The 17,115-nt window shown below is 43.7% G+C and overlaps 1 protein-coding gene across 1 annotated transcript in view; it reads left to right on the top strand.

Annotated features, from left to right (window-relative positions):
* Positions 1-17,115, top strand: part of CFTR (CF transmembrane conductance regulator) — a 1,072,657-nt gene that overhangs the window by 287,975 nt on the left and 767,567 nt on the right. The window contains exon 4 of the mRNA XM_069627944.1: positions 8,476-8,691. Within this exon, the coding sequence (XP_069484045.1) occupies positions 8,476-8,691 (216 nt within the window). The remainder of the gene's footprint in view (positions 1-8,475; positions 8,692-17,115) is intronic.

Below are 17,115 nucleotides of genomic sequence, written 5' to 3' on the forward strand. Positions count from 1 at the left end.
TCTCACTACTACACTCCTCACCCCACTGCTCTACTCCTCTTCCCACTACTGCACAAACAACCTTCTTACAATCTGTACCAATCACTTCACATTCACACCTTACTCTGACTTTCTCTACTCACTCACCACACAACCCCACACCCTCAAATTGCAGAACCACTTTTACACCTAAACCAAAACCTCAGCTTGTCCAACAATCTCCTCCACAAGCAGCTGCTACTTTCTTTCTCCGGCTGGTCGTCCTCTACCCCCACCTCTTACTCACTCTGTAAACCCACACTTCCTGCGTTCTGTTTCTCCCTTAAGTACACCTCACTGTCCCTGCGTGGGCTCACTGTGTTCTGTCCATGGCGGCATACCAGGGGCAAGGTAGCACTTTGTGTCCCCACTTTTTCATTATTGAGGTAAAATATTTATGCAATTCGAGGCTTTGTTCCTGCTTCATTCTCTGGTAGTCTAGGTGGTCAGTCTTTACGTGTGGTATCCTGCCAGTGCCTTCAGCTGCGCCTGCACCTTCTTTCTGCTTAGAGTGGTAGGCTCGCCGCTTTCTCTCCCGCTCATCTGGCTGCATGGCACTAGCTCTCCTCAGGGCTATACCAGTGTGGGTACTGTGGTGGGTTTTAGTCTCCGAAAGGGCAGTTTCTCCCCTTCGGATGTTTCACCGTGGCTTTGCTGGTAATGTTGAACAGCTTCTGATATGAAAGTACAAGAGAAACACTGGCAAGCAGTTTTCTTACAGAGGCATGGCTGGAGACAAGGGTCTGCAGAGATACATAAAGCAGAAGTGGGGAAAAGCATGTGGCACTCTCTGCTGTCACCATTCACATCAAGGGTAGGCATGGCTCTGGGTGGCTTCCTGGTAGGCCTATCACCCCCAGATGAGAGAGGCTCCCTTTTTGTATCTGTATTTATTGTGCATTTGTAAGGGGCTTATACATCAAATACATTGTGTTTCAAAGCGCCCATGAGTCAAGGCCTGTGCTACTGGCCTTGTCACACCAGTGATTAGACCCTTCTAACTGAAGGTTGTTATATGTTAGTGTCTTGGTGTGTTTGTGCATTTGCTGCCATCTGAATATTTAGGGGCTGCAGTGCTAAGAATCACAATAGTTGGTTTTGTCACTGATATTTGCTCAATCACTTATAATCCCTTTACTTTTGATTCCAAATGAATGACCATCGTAGAGCAATTTGAGTAAAGGGCTTGAAAACACAGCCATGGTGTTAAACCTCCTGGCTTGGCTGGAAGGAGGGAGTCAAACGTAATGCCTAAAGTTTTTGCCTTACCTCCGTGTGCTTTTGGAACTACTCTTACTGAAATTGTGGCCACATTTTCTGAGCACTTACCATTTCTTTGTTACAGTGGTAACCAGCAGCGGTTCTATGTTTGCGTGATTCAGACTCAACCATTTCTGGTTTTTCCGACCTCATTCCCTACCTTACAATGTAAATATAGGTTAATTGAGTACACAACATTCTCAGAGGGACCTTCTTGATGGAACAATGAAGGTTATTATTTTATTTAACTGTAGGTATTGTAAGGGGTCAGAAATGAAAAGTAGACACAACGTTGTCATGTTTTTAAGATTAGCAATTTTTATTAAAAGAAAAAGGGGGTTTGCATAAAGGCTTATCTGTCCCTATAATTGTTCTTTTATTACGCGCTTAATACCAGAGACCAGGATTTGAACCTGTGTTGCTATGCTTCCAAGACAAACGTGTTGCCCTGAGGTATCCTCCCAGCCTATTCTAAAGAGAGTGTCCCTGCCTCTGAAACTAAAACTAAAGCAAGTTGACCCTCACAGTAACATACATAATCAAAAGGATGCAAAGTAAATGTCTCATCTCGGGAGGATAGCTCAGGAGCAACGTGCTCGCCTTGGATGCAAAACGACACAGAGCAACACAGGTTCAATACCTCTGGGTATTAAGCACCTTATAAATAACCTATCATATCAATCATATCACATTTCCAATTCCACAAAAGTGTGTAAATCCAAGAAAATAATTCTTGTGTCCAGGGTATGGTTCCCTTTCCCTGATTTGTGTTTGGAAAGCTTTTGAAAATGTTCTGTTCTAACAATGTTCTGTTAAAGTTAATGAAAAGGTCTGTTTCACATAATACTTTCGTCAGAATAGCAAGTCAAATGTATTTTCCACAACACTATTTGGAGTATAGCAAAAGGACGCCTTTTGTACTTTACAGGATGGAAAATGTTTAATTTCAACAACTGCTTCAAGTAACAAAGTTTCTCTTTCACACAACTGCCCCAAAATGGTTTCCTGGTATAGTCTCCTGGCATGAATTTCTCTACTGAATCTGTAGATATCCTGGTTTACTATCCTGCCAGGAATCTTCCCATTCTGGCTCTTGCAGATCCCCTGGTGTACTCTCCTGCCAGGTATCTCTTTCCAAAAAGGCTTCACTGCCTAATGTGTATCTTTCACCAGGTCTTTCCATAATGTTCACTTTCCTTTCAAGTTTAACACTGTTGCACTTATTCACTGTTAATACCTCATTGACTTCAGATATTACTTGCTCTAACCTCCCCCGTATTGACATCCCATATATGGAGGCTTGTTCAAGTTCTGTGTGTCAACTTCTTTCTTAGTATCTCTTGGGTTCCATGTTTCCTCAAATTGACATTACAGATAAGGAGACTTGTGCAACGTTTGCCCTTAAATTCTACTTGGTCGGTTTTCAAAATAATTATCCAAGTATTCATAAGTTTATTGCCACATCCCAGCGCCCCCCAATTTATTTGGGTGGACTTACTAGTGTAACGTGCAGCTGCAGCAAATGTTTACCGTTAGGCAGTCTTCTCCTGTCAGGCAGACTCTCGTTTGGTTCCCATGTCGGCTTTCCTCCTACTCGTTGATGGAACCAAGGCAACCCCAAAGGACTGCGCCTTCAACAATCTTGCAGCGGCTGTCTTTCTTCTAACGGTTCCTCCAGGGCACCCACTGTGGGTTTACCGGACTCTTGCTTCTCCACTAAGGAACGCCTCCAGGCAGTTGCTTGTGAGCATTTGGCTCATCCAGCACGGCTTGTTTCTGTGTGTCTGCCTGTGCCATTGGGTTTGCTTCCTGCTTCGTGTTCTCTGCAGCTCTTCTCCCCCCTGTCTATGAGCAAGTGGTCTTCAGGTTTAAATGTTCTGTGCAGCTCATTGTGAACCTGATAACTTGACTGCACGTTGAACTTGATGTTACTTTTATTCCACATTGACTCCTTACTCCTCTTCTTCTTCTCAGTACTTGAGGCTTTCTGGGACTTGGAGTCCAAAGGAATTTTAAACCGTTTAAAGTTATATTGTAGGACACCTTTGTTTAAATAACAAGCATCATAAATAGTAGATGTTAAATGTGTTTTAGGGGGCTATGTACACACGAAGAGTGAACAGTATTCTGTCTGGAATGTTTGAAAAAAAGGGGGTTTCAGGGTTTTACAACTGAGTGGTTCGGAATAATGACAACATGCCATCAGGAACTCTGGAATTAGAGGGTCTTTTTCACAGGACAGAGAAGAATACTGCATCTCTCCTGTTAAGTTACCACTTCTCTCCAACCACCATCTCCTTCCATGTGATCCACCCTCAGAATTCCACACCCAGGGTCAGGATCAGGTAGTGGCTGCCTTTCCCCGGCCACATGAGAGGAGACATTAATCTGGGGATCAGTGACGACTCCACAGGATTCTTCACAGTATTCATTGACCATGATCCCAGCTTCAGGAAGCAATAGGGCGCCATGTATTGGTAGGTGTTACCGGCATACATTAAATTGCTATAGGGGGAACAGACCTTACAACATAGCCTTTATTAGCAGCACACCATGCGGGTAGCAGGTGTAGTATGCAGTTACTTCCACCACGCTGTGTTTGAATCTTGTAGGTCAAAAAACCTTGTTAAGTTGCACTAGTACACACCTATGCAATTCACACACAAAAAACATTGTGAAAGGGAAGTTATGGGTAAGTTCCACTACTAAAACCCTGTGCAATTCACTGAGAAAACACCTTCTTAAAGGGATGCTATGTTTCAGTTGCCCTAGGGAAAAAACCTATCAAATTCAGTGCAACAAGTGCTTGGAAGGAACATTACACTTACTTTTCACTAATACTTACCTATCCGTATTATGGTTACAAGTAAAACCAAAAACCCCCAGAAATTCGCCGGTTATGGTAACCTAAGCAACCATAACTCACATCACCATTGTGCACTGCTAAGACTAACACCAATGACATCAAAGATGACATCACAAATGTCATCGATGACATCACTGATGACATCATATCTGCATTTAGTTTTCATAAGAATCCTCCACAAGGGATTAGTCCACTAATTGGCCCAGCCCACTGTTAAGAATGTAATAAAGTTACCAAGAAAATACTCGAAGCAGATCTGTTCATGGCAATTGAGATAAGAAGTGCTGTCAAATAAATCCAAAGGCTGGGCCCTAGCAAAGGCCTGCACCTTATGTACTGGCTGCGAGGCTCTGATGTTGAGGGATGGTACAGGGCATCGAGCAAGATAGAGCCAATGCACAGCGCGCGCTCAGGCTGCTCCTGCTACCTAGGAATTTCGCCTTCTGGGATATCATCTCAGCTTTCAGTAAGACTCTTGGCAGGCTTTGTGTGCAAGGTGGGGTGAGTAGAGAGTACATAGCCACAATTGGAAATCATACAAATATTTAGGAATTATTGTCGATGAAAGGTTGAATTAGGATAAACAATGGTCTGCAATCAAAAGCCGCTCCTCTGTCACTGCAAATGCTCTGAGTGTTTTCATATGCAGAAATTGTTGTTTCTCGGCTACTGATGTACTTAATATCTATTTGGCGAAAATCAGGTCAATGTTACTATATGCTGTTGAAATATGGGGCCCTAGGTTTGTCAAACGCATTGTGACATTGGAATTCAAACTTTTGAGAAAACTACTGTGATTGCCACCAAATGTTAGTGTTGAATACCTGTACCTGGAGTGTAACATCAAATGTGTCTGGTGTGCATATATTTGCCAATGTGTCTTCTCTTATGCAAAAGCAGTTACATTATCTACTGATCCAATCCTTGTGCCATACATGAAAGTGTATCTCAGCCTTGAAGGCAATGTGCTGATTGGTACAATTGGCACCTTACAAAGACTCCACCGCACATGGTCATTTGGGTATGTCCCCGGAACCCTGTCGATAATGGTAATCAAAATGAGACTTAAGAAAAAAGTGTCTGAATTTTGGCATGAACAGAATACAGTAAATTTGGCATCAAAAGCCTTTAGTGGATTGTATCTAGATGAGTACTTGAGTAGAATTATGCCTCCCAAATACATTGAAGCGCTTCCAAGCACTAGCACGTTTCGATCATATCTAATGGTGAAATTTAACATCACTGAAGCTTTGGAGATAAAAGGTGACAGAATGGGTCTTCCATATACTTCTAGGAACTGTCGGTTATGTGGTGTAAATGTTGTTGAGTCACTCCATCATCTTATTATGAGCTGGGAAAGCTTAATTGATTTGAGAACTATGTGTTTTAAATCTTATAATAATGGAATTGTAATGACAGAGATATCTGAGCAGTGGATGATTTTTATGAGAGGAAATATATATTAATGCTATATATTATATTGTATTTTACTTAACGATTGTGGCAATTTTAAAATGTATTGAATGGTGTGTATTGGAAATGTAAATGGTTTTAGATTTTTGTATTAAAGTTGTATGTTTATGTGTTATACAAAGCCTATTGGCTAGATGTATATCTAACAAAAAATAAAATATTTTTTTAAAAAATAGCCGCAGTTGGCTTTATGATAGGGACATCTCACTAGATGATTGGTCCTACTCTCTAGCCAGTAGAGTGACCATTCAGGGTTTGCCAGAGGTGGCTTCCAAGCCTGATCTGCCAATTATTGCAAATCTTAATCCTCACAGGCTTCTGCTATTTCCCCACTTATGTCTGAAGAGGGCTGATTGGGTATTTTCTGACAAATCCTATTTGGCTCTTCGGTGCACGTGCAAGCAATTTCGCCACCTTTGTGAAATGAAAGCTCTCCATCTAGAGAGGGAAATACAGAGTTTTCCTCATGGTTTCTTGTTGGAATCCATATAAAGGCATATGTCAATGTCCTTGAATTAACTCTATCTCTTTGCTCTTTACTCACGAGCCACAGGTGTATTTTACCTGCATTGGAATAGTTAGACGTGATATCCACTGACCATACGTTAAGTTTGCAAAATTACACCATTTCACTCACCTCGTTGCGTGGGTCGATCACACCACAGGAGTTCAGAAAAGCAATACATGTGTGTGCCATGTCCACCGCCACACCCACGTTCTTTCCCTGCCTCTCTGCAAGACACCCCCAGTACCCTGGCATTATCCTCACATCTCCCCACTTGCCCTAACTGGCATGGAACCCGCGCAACTCCACCCTCTCCTACCACTCCCCAGTCCGGTAGTTCCCCTCCCCGACCCACTCATCCTCACCCATAACTTACCTGTCAATCCGCCTCCTCCAGAGTCCCAGCCTGTCCTGTCCCCTTTCGCTCCCCTTGTATTGTGGGGAGGATATTTTGCACCGACTTACATCCAAATCATCCTCTCCGCACTAAGTGGTTTGCACCACCCACACACACGTCAGTCTTACATGCAGCATCACTAAGCTGACTGAATGGGCTATACCCATCCGCAACTACTCACAAATTCAATCATCGAAACTTGAACATAGCCAATGCGTCGCCCACTGCAACCAGGCGCGCGCAATGATTATTAATAATGCTCAATCCCAATAGTCATCATTACTATTTTGATTGCCTGTATCGTGCACCATATGTTTGATTAATTTGTATTTCAATGGTGTGCTCTGACTGCCTCAGCGCTTAGAAGTCATACCAATGGCAGAGAAGCACTTTTCAAGTGCCAAATAAATTAATATAAGTTAAGTGATCCGACTCTATATTTTAATTTTTGATCCTTTGAACAGTTTCTCAATGGGGAGTTAATGTGTTTCACTTTACGTTTACACCCATGTTCCTCCGAATTTGCGGGTGTTCCAGAAATCCTCCTCCCAATTTTCCACTATAGAGTGTATGCTAAATGTCTATGGGCCTCATTACGAGGTGGGCGGAATGGGTTTACCGGCGCCGGTAATGGTGCCGGTGCCGGTAAACCCGTTCCGCCCTATTACGAGGTTCCCCTGTGGGAACTGCTTTGAACGTCTGGTCAGACCAGACGTCCTTTGCGGGTCCCGCAAGGGGACCAGGGAGCTAATAACGGGCACGTTATTAGCTTCCTCCCCATTCCCATTGAGTCCTATAGGGGCTCAAATAGGAATGGGAAAGGGTTTTTGAATGATGGATTACCGGGTCCTCCAAGGTTGGAATGGCCCGGTAATTCCTCATTCAAGGAACCCGGACCTGAGTTTGGAAACAGCCATGCCCTTATTAAGGGCTTGGCTACCTCCAAACTCGTAATGAGGCCCAATGTGTTCGTCAGGAAGGTGGAGGGAACACATAGGAAGTTAGCACCTACCTGAAAAGTCCATCTACCACTCCCTAGGACCGTAGCTCTGGAGTAATATTAACTGGGATCATAGCTCTGTGGCCAGGCGTACTAAGACACGAACATATGAATGATCTTATTTCATGCAACATTTTTGTTTTACAATTGTTTGCCAAGGAGTTCCATTTAGAGTTTGACATGTTATTGAGATAGAAAGAGGCGAGGTAGATGTGGTAAATTTTTGTTGCTGGTAAACAAGGATATACATAGAGATCCCGACAAGTTATGGGACATTAAATATGCATGTGCGCTTTAAGCTGAAGTCTGCAGGCTGATTTCTCGTGTGATATACCTCTCATGTTCACATGTGGAACAAAAAAGTGAAGCCTTTTAACAGTAAGCTAAGTTATACAATCTGGGAATGTGTTTTACTAAGCTAGAGAAGTTCACAATGAGACAAACCGAGGAGTGCAGAGGAGTGGGAGCAGCGTGTGTTTCCCTGGAAACACCAATCGACTACTGAATTGGCCAACATGGAAAGGTTTGCATTTTTGCAATCCATGCATTTTTCCTTTGCACTTTTGTGGTTCAGATGAAATGGTTCCAAATTGGCACATATGGGCCTTTTCCGAATTTGGAATGTGGGAGAAGAATAGGCCATTTCAGCTAAGAAGCCACGCATGCCGCAGTGCTGCCTAGTAGCCTTCCCTGGAAGGTCCCCTCCTGCTCAAAGCCACTGAGCAATGCATACTCAAAAGCGTACCTTCCTCCAGAAATGTGTCTTTATTTCATACACAGCTTTATCAACCAAAGACAAAGAGGTTTCCCAGATACACATGTCTCCAGCATTGGGGATAAAACGCTTGGAGCACGGGGGAACGTTTAGCAAACACCATCAACGTTATGGTGGGTTTAAGCCCACTGTATGCATGAGAGCTGCAATATTGATAGGCCTTTTCGGTTTTATTTTGCAGGAAGTTACAAAGGCGGTGCAACCTCTTCTACTGGGAAGGATCATCGCCTCCTACGACCCAGCCAACAAGGCGGAGCGATCGATAGCCTATTATCTGGGCATAGGCTTGTGCCTGCTCTTCTTGGTGCGGATGCTTCTTCTACACCCGGCCATTTTCGGCCTCCACCATATAGGAATGCAAATGCGAATCGCCATGTTTAGCTTAATATACAAAAAGGTAAGGCTGGCCTTTTCGCTACACATGAGTACATGCAAGTAGCATTTCACAATCAGGCAGGAGGTTATGTCAGGGCCCTATATTGTCGTAGCGATGGAGCGCCCTACTGTAAGTGGAGTTCCCGGATCAGTGGAGCATGGAGATTCATATTCAGTGATGGATCAGGTATTGTTTATAGAGCAGGGTCTTTATCTCTGTTATGAACCGCAGGGGCGTCAGGACAACATTGATATTGTTATGTTGCAAACCAGGTCAAGTCTGAACCTGCCCCCTCCTGCTGTACACACGCGGAGGCGCGCGCACACACACACACACACACACACACACACACACATACACCCCCCCTCCCCACTACAGAATCCATGCTGCTGAAGGAAATGAACATGGTAACAGAGAAGAACTAAACACACATGATGTGTCAACATGTACCCCACCTATTACAAAATGATTCTGCCACATATGTAAGGATTTGCAGCAGGAACTGATGCACACTGAGTGCACACAGGAAATATGAGTAAGATGTTTACCATATCATAAGGTTCTAGAGAGAAATGTGTTGTGAATATCCTATTTCTGTGATTATTTATGTCCAATACGTCATGCTGCGTGCAATGAAGAAAATCTATTTTCCCTTAGAAAGACTAGCTTTTAGCTGGTACATCTCATAGGATCTGAAGCAGCAACGCTAGACACAGACACACAGCTCCAGCAGGCGGAGCAGATTTCTAACAGTGTATGAAAGTCTGCCTGCAGCTTAACCAACAAGGATCCAATTAATTCCCCAAAGAAACCCCACCAAGCATGCCCAAGTTCAGAAGTGGCTGATAGGCATGACGTTTGCCATATTCATGCCTTACCTCTCTCCCAGTCCAAATCTCTCAGCTTTACCATTGAAAACACACATCGTCAAGAAGACAGACCCATAAATCATCATGCCAGCTCACACTCTTCCACAGAGTCAAACAATGCAATCCATATCCAAAGTTTTGGGGCAGTTGTCCAACCCTCGTCATCTCAGGAGTCCCAGATGCCACCTTGGCACCTCTGAAAGTCATGTCCACTGCAGTATGCCTTATCACAGGACTAAGAAAATTCAACCAAGTCACCCACATCCTGAAGGAAGTGCAGTGGTTACCCCTTCAAACATGTGTCATGTTTGACTGCCTACATTACCTCAAAGCAGTCACAACCCAAACACCACTGGAGGCCACTGGACCGCCAGAAGCCACAACATTGCCTGACTGGAAACAGAGACCTGCAAAAGGGTAACACTAGGACACAGCCATATCCTACTGTGCACCCTGTATCTCGAACAGGTTTCCAATGCACCAAGACTCTATTGTACACTTCAGGAAGGACCTGAAGACTCTACTCTTCAAAGAACGCCTTCTGAATCACTGATCCATGCACTCAACCCTACTAACCCCATCTGGAGCTCCACTTCCGTGCTCCGCTACCAATTGCAGCTACCTCTGCACCCCTGCACCATACCAGAAGCCCTTAGTGTCCTGTATGCAGCTACATGCCTGCTTCAGAAATCCCATAAAAATAAACATACGAGATTTGATAAAGACTTATGACCTTGCATACAGTCCTACACTTTCAGAATGTATCAGCTGGAACTGCGGCACTACGCAGCACATGTAATGAAATGTAAAAGTGGTGACAGGCCTACCATCATTTCTACAAGAAATGTTGACTCCTTAACCCACGCTATATCTATACCTGTCATGCAACTCACAACAGCTCATTACTTGTGTGATTGGTGTTGGATTTTTAATGCACAGACTAACTATTTTAATTACCCTATTTGGCAATGTCAATCTTCTCATTATAACTCCCTCTATATTGCAGTAGAGGTGTAGTGTCATTTCCGTATTGCAGGAAATCGCTATGACGGCAGAACCCATTTATGTTGTTTCTGTACACAAGTTGCTACCAATCATATATAATTTACATATTATATATAAAACAACAATCACTTGCAAGTAGGAAAGGCATGGGAGAATTGTGTTGGCTGTTCTGTTTTTCAAGAGAATTTGTCAAAACAGAAACGTTTTGAAAAGCCTACAATTCTCTGTTAAAGAATCTCTTGGAATGTTGTGAGCACCAGTATCACTACTAAGTCCAAGACAGAACAGGCAAGTTCAGGGTTCTGCTACTAAATCCAAGACAGAACAGGCAAGCTCAGGGTTCTGCTACTAAGTCCAAGACAGAACAGGCAAGTTCAGGGTTCTGCTACTAAGTCCAAGACAGAACAGGCAATTTCAGGGTTCTGCTACTAAGTCCAAGACAGAACAGGCAAGTTCAGGCTTCTGCTACTAAGTCCAAGACAGAACAGGCAAGTTCAGGGATCTGCTACTAAGTCCAAGACAGAACAGGCAAGTTCAGGGTTCTGCTACTAAGTCCGCTGCCGACCTTGCTGGTCCATAGTGTGGCTGCCACGCAGGCAGGATGCCACCACAAGGTACTTGATGCTGGGCCGGGGTTGGCATGGGGAGGATCCCATTGCTACCCCACCAGGCCACATGCAGGAGTCAGGGGCTATTCACACTGCCGCGATAGACGCTACGCCATTAAGGGAATCAAGAAGTGGCTACCCATTCACCTTCCCTGCATTGGTACAGAAATGCAATATAATACTGTAAGAGGAAACAGCAGGAGATCGAATGCGAGCAGCCCTCAATCACTTCCCAAGAGCACCATATTCATGTAGGTAAGATGGCTTTGGTGGAGAAAGTCCACACCAAGAGGAATGCCAGCGAGTGGCAGGCAGAGGGCGGCCCACCCAATGGGAGGCACTTTAAGCCATCCCCAGAGGAGGGGCCTGTCAGCCAATCTCCATCCCGGCCCCTAAGGATCCCCCTAAAGTTCCTTTACACCAGAAAAAGGCTGGAAAGTAGGGCCAGTGGTAGAAGGATGTGGAAGTTAAGAGGAAGAGTTTATTTGAAGCAGACTGGAGAGGTGCACATATGCAGCAAGACCAGGAGGCAGAGGGGCAGGCGGAAGAGTTGATGAAATATGTGAAGGAGTGGAGAAACAGACAGAGGTAGAAGCAAGCGAAGGGTTTGTAGTGGTGGGGAACATCACAGACGGGAAGGAGGCATAGGTAGAGAAAAGTGTAGAGAAGGAGTCGAATATTGTTAAGGAGGATTTGTTTATTTATTTTTTGGACATTTGTATGGTAAAGAGGTAGTCGGGATCCTGCCACCATCAATGGCATGACAAGACAGAAGGCCAGAAAACACTGAAATCACCCATTCTATTTTGGACAAATCCCAAGTGCACCAATGATTGACAAATACGTTGCGAGGTATCCCCTCAGCCAGCCATACAGACCAGGTGCGGTACGGTATGTGTGGATGAAGAGCCGCAGTCCATGGTCACAGACACCTATATGAACAGCCTGGACTAAAGCGCCAAGAAGCCATGTTGCTGACGTCATTAGAGACACCACGACATAGCGGCGTTAGACATTAAGCACACATGCCAGCCGCACTTCGGGACACAAACACTCGAATACATGAAGAACACGAGCGTACAGTTTGATAGTTAAAAGACAGATACATTTACATGCTGTCATTGCATTTATTATTTTTGCCACTAGTCAAATGCAGAAATTGCAAGGCACTAGAGATCCTGAGCAAAGCTTGCAGATGCTTAATGCGAAATAACCCTACGCAACTGCAAGAGCACCTATGGGACCTGGCAGAGCCAAGTGTAACTAACCTATGGAGCATATAGTATAGCGTGGCCAATGTAGAAACCACATTACAAGGTTTAGGAAAATTACAGCAGGCCTCGGGCCAATGAGCAAGGGATGAGTTGAGCTGATTCAGGCTGGACCGAGAGCAAGACATTTGAGACAGGTCCCGCAGCCAAGGTAAAAAAATATGGAAGACATTCCAATCCCCAGATGACAAAGGGACCAGCTGCAGAAAAAGGGAATAATATCCTCACAATTTGAAGCTGCAGGGCTTAATTTCGTGGTCTCCAATCATGTGATGCAGTGGAAGCAGACAATGGACAGTGATCAGTGGTGAGAAAGGAGAGCCGATCCCAGGCATTCAGACACGGACTGCGACAATTATGCAATAAGTGTTGCGCCAGGCAGGTGAATATCTCATAAGGCAAAGGTGGTGCACACAAGATACAACACAGACACATAATTGTTCTCATCACCTTGAGAAGGTACACAGTGAGCTGAGAACCGTTTCGGGTGCCAGGCCAGGGGAAGTCAGCTCTAGCCAATCACAGTTTAGAACCCTAGGGGTGGGTAGCAACAGGCAAGAACCAATGCTAAGTCCATAACTCTGCAACAATGTTATAGTTAGTGAATTGGAGAATGAACAGGCCAGTCACCTGGCATGGAAGAACCAGTAGAATAACATATGTATGTACCCATGTAGGTTATTATGCTCCTGAAGGCCAATCCCACACCACAATAGGTTTCTGAAGAAAGGCTCAAGTAATGACGGAGAAGTGACATGTTTTTCAGACAAAACTGGCCCGCGCGTCATTTACTGTGTGACATGCTGGAATCTTTCTGAGTTCTTGTATCGATCCCTGTTAGTCTTATTTGTAATAAACCTCAGTTTGAACTTACCCTTGACTGAGTCCTCTGTGTATTCTGGGGGAGTGAGTTGGGCCCTGCATGTCTGCGAACTTCCAGTATCGCTCTGGCATACCTGGGGGTCTCCCCAATAAGTGCACCTATACACTAGTCTTTCCAGGTGCAAGTGTTTCCAGGCAGATGGGGACACTTTCCCTCAGCAGAGGTTTAAAAACAGAAATGCAGAAAAGAAGGCGGAGAACTGCATGTCATCATGGTGGTCAGGTAGGAAGGGGAAGGAATGAGGTCATGGCGAGGTGTTGAAGAGGGAAAGGAGAAGCACAGAAAAAAAGGAGAGAGGATGTTTGAGGGCAGGATCCTGTAGGAACAACACTTGGGGTGAGGTACAGAGGGCGAGAGAGAGAAACTGGAATAGGTGACAGGAGAACAGTAGTTGGCAGGGAGAGGGGGTTGGTAAAAGGCCCAGTGTGTACCTGGGCAAGATCTTTGTGTGGCCTCCAGTCTCCGTGCGGCTGCAAGCCTTAGTTGAAGACTAGTTTTACTGAGATCCCACCTACAGAGGCCACCAACAGGCTTCAGCCCCAAGCTGGAACCTGAGAGGATGCTTTACCTAGTGAAAGCCAGAAGCCGGGTGCGAGCACCCCATTAATCAGAGAATATGAACACAGGGGGGACCCAAAGCCGAAGAGAGAAGAAGAGTAGGGGAACCCCTTAAACCTCTGATTAAGAATGCAGGGGGAGATCCCAAAAGGCAGAGAGAAAAAGCATACGAGAACCCCTTAAACCTGAGATTAAGAATGCGGGGGAGATCCCAAGAGGACGAGTGAAGGAAACCTTTCAACAGGAGACTATAGGTTTACTGGTTATTTTGGTAATCTACCAGGAGAGATCTGGACTTACTGGGAAAGATGTCTGCATGGACTCTTAATTTCCATGAGAAACACTTTCCTTTACGTTGTCCTAAAGCATTGGCCACATCCTGTTGTACTTTAGTTTAGTTCAAAGCCTTATTGTGTTGCCCCAGCTTGTACCAGATTCCTAGCAAACCTTTCTTTATTTCTAAAACCGTTTGGTGTCTGCCTATGTTCATCCCGTCATGTATGCGGCAGCTTATATGCCCATGTAGATTCCAGATGACTAATTATGGGCTTTCATTCTCTGTAAGAGTCCTGTGTTGTGAGCATTCATGAATAATGGACACTTTCAAATACTAGACGTCTAATATATTTAGATGAAAATGATGTAATGTTTCTTATCCTCCTTTTTTGATACCTTTATGCCTCATGTGAGGAGTTTCTTTTTCGGTAAGTCTCTCTTTCATTTAGTTACATTCTCTATATTAAACAATAATGTATTCGGCTGCCATGTTGTGATTGTTAGTTGTTTGCAAGATGCATGCAGAGCTGCAATGCCTATTCCTTTATTTGTCATAAATAATTGAAATATGTCTCTCAATTAGTGCATGTTTATAAGTAATTGCATGTTTGTTTCGCTTTGCATTGTAAAGAAATTATGTAAATAATTGTTTGCACAAGAAATAGCATGGCAGTCTCTTCATTGAAGGGTATTAAAGTATGGAGTCTGTAATGTATCCTTTAAAATCATTTACCTGTAACATTGGTAACAAAAAAGTGTTCCTTTTGTCAAATGTTTCATTTGAATTTCTATTAGTGCTGGGATTGTTCTATCACTGAATTCTAAAGTCGTCTCAAGTTTGCAGGAGAGTCATAATGGAGATGTGTTAGACAAATCTAACTTTCCTTCATTTCAGAGAGTAATATTTTCATTACTTTTGGTCGTCGAGAAATACTGGATGGCAGTGATCTGTGGATCAACAAAACCAGACAATGAGGCTCATTATTAGTTCCCTGGTATCCCTTTGGTAATTCCAGCTGGATACCGGGGAACTACCGTGCCAACTCCGCCGCCTGATTCCCCGGTGCCACTGGGATATTACTAGCGGCGACTACGCCGGTAACTCCCCATTCTCATGTAGTACGATAAGACTCCATGGGATGGGATGCTGCAATCACCAGCACCGGTGATTGCGGCTCTTGTCTGCCGGTAGGGGCCTGAACTAATGGCAGGCCAAGCTTGCCGGTAGATCTCAGCCCCTACTGGCAGACTTGCTGTTTGCCAGTCGGGAAAGGTGCCGGTACGCATTGTCACTGGCACCTCATTTCCAGACCGGCAAACTCCATGAGCCTGAATGTGTGTGCTTGTGTGATGGCTGCCACCAATGTTCTTAAAAACATGCTTCAAAAGTTTATATATGTCTTGCCTTCCAAGGATTCTGGGCAAGACATTATGGACAATATTTTAATATTCACTCTCTCTCGCTTGCACGCTCTCCCTCTCTCTCTATATATATATATATATGTATATATAGAGAAAGAGAGAGAGAAAGAGAGAGAGAGAGAGAGAGAGAGAGAGAGAGAGAGAAATACATTTTCCTGCAGCAAAGGATTGACATTTGAGCTCATTTGCATACAGAGGGCCCCTCTGGTTCTGACTTGCAGCTTTAACTTCCAGTGATGGCTCCTGGCTGTCAGTGTGCTGCTGTGTGTGACGCTAGACTGAAATGGCCCATTCTGCTTTCACGTCTCAAGTGGAAGCGTTCTTCATTTTCAAGCTTTTTAAAGCCCAGCATAGGTTTGCTGCTGATTGCTATATATATAGTACATGCAACAAACTGAATGATTTCATGGAAGTTAAGGTTTATGTGGTACATTCACAGACCGTTTTTCAGGCTTAAGTGTGGCCTGCACTTGAAAAACGATGTGAATGTATGCAATTTGCAAATTACACAATTCACAAAAGATAAATGCATACATGTATGTTTAACATACATGTGCAAGCCACGAGTAATTTTGGCTAATTTCTAAATTTGGACTAGGTAAGGAAAAGTGCCCATGTCCTGGGAGTGTCATGGAACGAGGGTAAGGGGGAAAAAATCTAAATACGATTTCAGCAAAATTAGTAGTACTTTCGCAGTTATTCAAAAAAATGTCGGCATGCACTTAAGACACGAACTGGAGCGTCTGTTAGATTAGTTTCTTAAAATGTATTTTATTGTTTGCAAGACAAACACAAATATATGGTTTTAAAAAGATACTAAAACAGTAGAAATGCACACTTTCTTAATGTCAAGTTTAAAAAAATGATGATGACAATCTACTCATAATACTTGAAAAATAATGAAGACAAACACTGCACATGCAAGTACACTAAAAACGTAGGCCATAAAAACATTAAATAATAAAACAAGTATACAATACCACAATTTCAACAAACTTCACTTTACATTTCAAAATTCAAAAGACTTTTTTTCATGATGTTGAATTTAAATGTATGCCATAAAGTCAATACCAAATGTAGATATTGTAGCAACTTGATTATACCGATCTCCTCTATGAAGATATTCCAGTACAACACAATTTGACTTCAGATGACCCCTTCACATGTCCCACTGCATTACTCCTACATAACCCCTTATCAACTCCCACAAATAATCATGGACACTATGCGCAAACCCCCTCATAAGGGACTGCCCCCTCTTTCCTTACTTGCTCCATGAGGTCCTTACATTATTTGATAAGTCCGAATCAGGAGACGTGCATCTCCTTGTGGTTTGAGCTTAGCAGTTTTATTTTCTTGCAAAAGTCCAGATTCAAACTACGCGCTCTGGTGCCTGTGCTTAGGTAAGGAAAAAGAGCGCATGTCAGGATGACATATAATAAAGTAAACCTAACTAGCCTGATCCTAGCCCTCCCACTACAAAGGCAAGGAATCTAATCAAAACACAACATCACTAAAGGGCCTTTGCCCAATGGTATGTTCCTTGCTTGTTC

This window comes from Ambystoma mexicanum, chromosome 12 (genome assembly GCF_040938575.1).
Source record: "Ambystoma mexicanum isolate Mex_15411 chromosome 12, UKY_AmexF1_1, whole genome shotgun sequence".
Taxonomy (NCBI): domain Eukaryota; kingdom Metazoa; phylum Chordata; class Amphibia; order Caudata; family Ambystomatidae; genus Ambystoma; species Ambystoma mexicanum.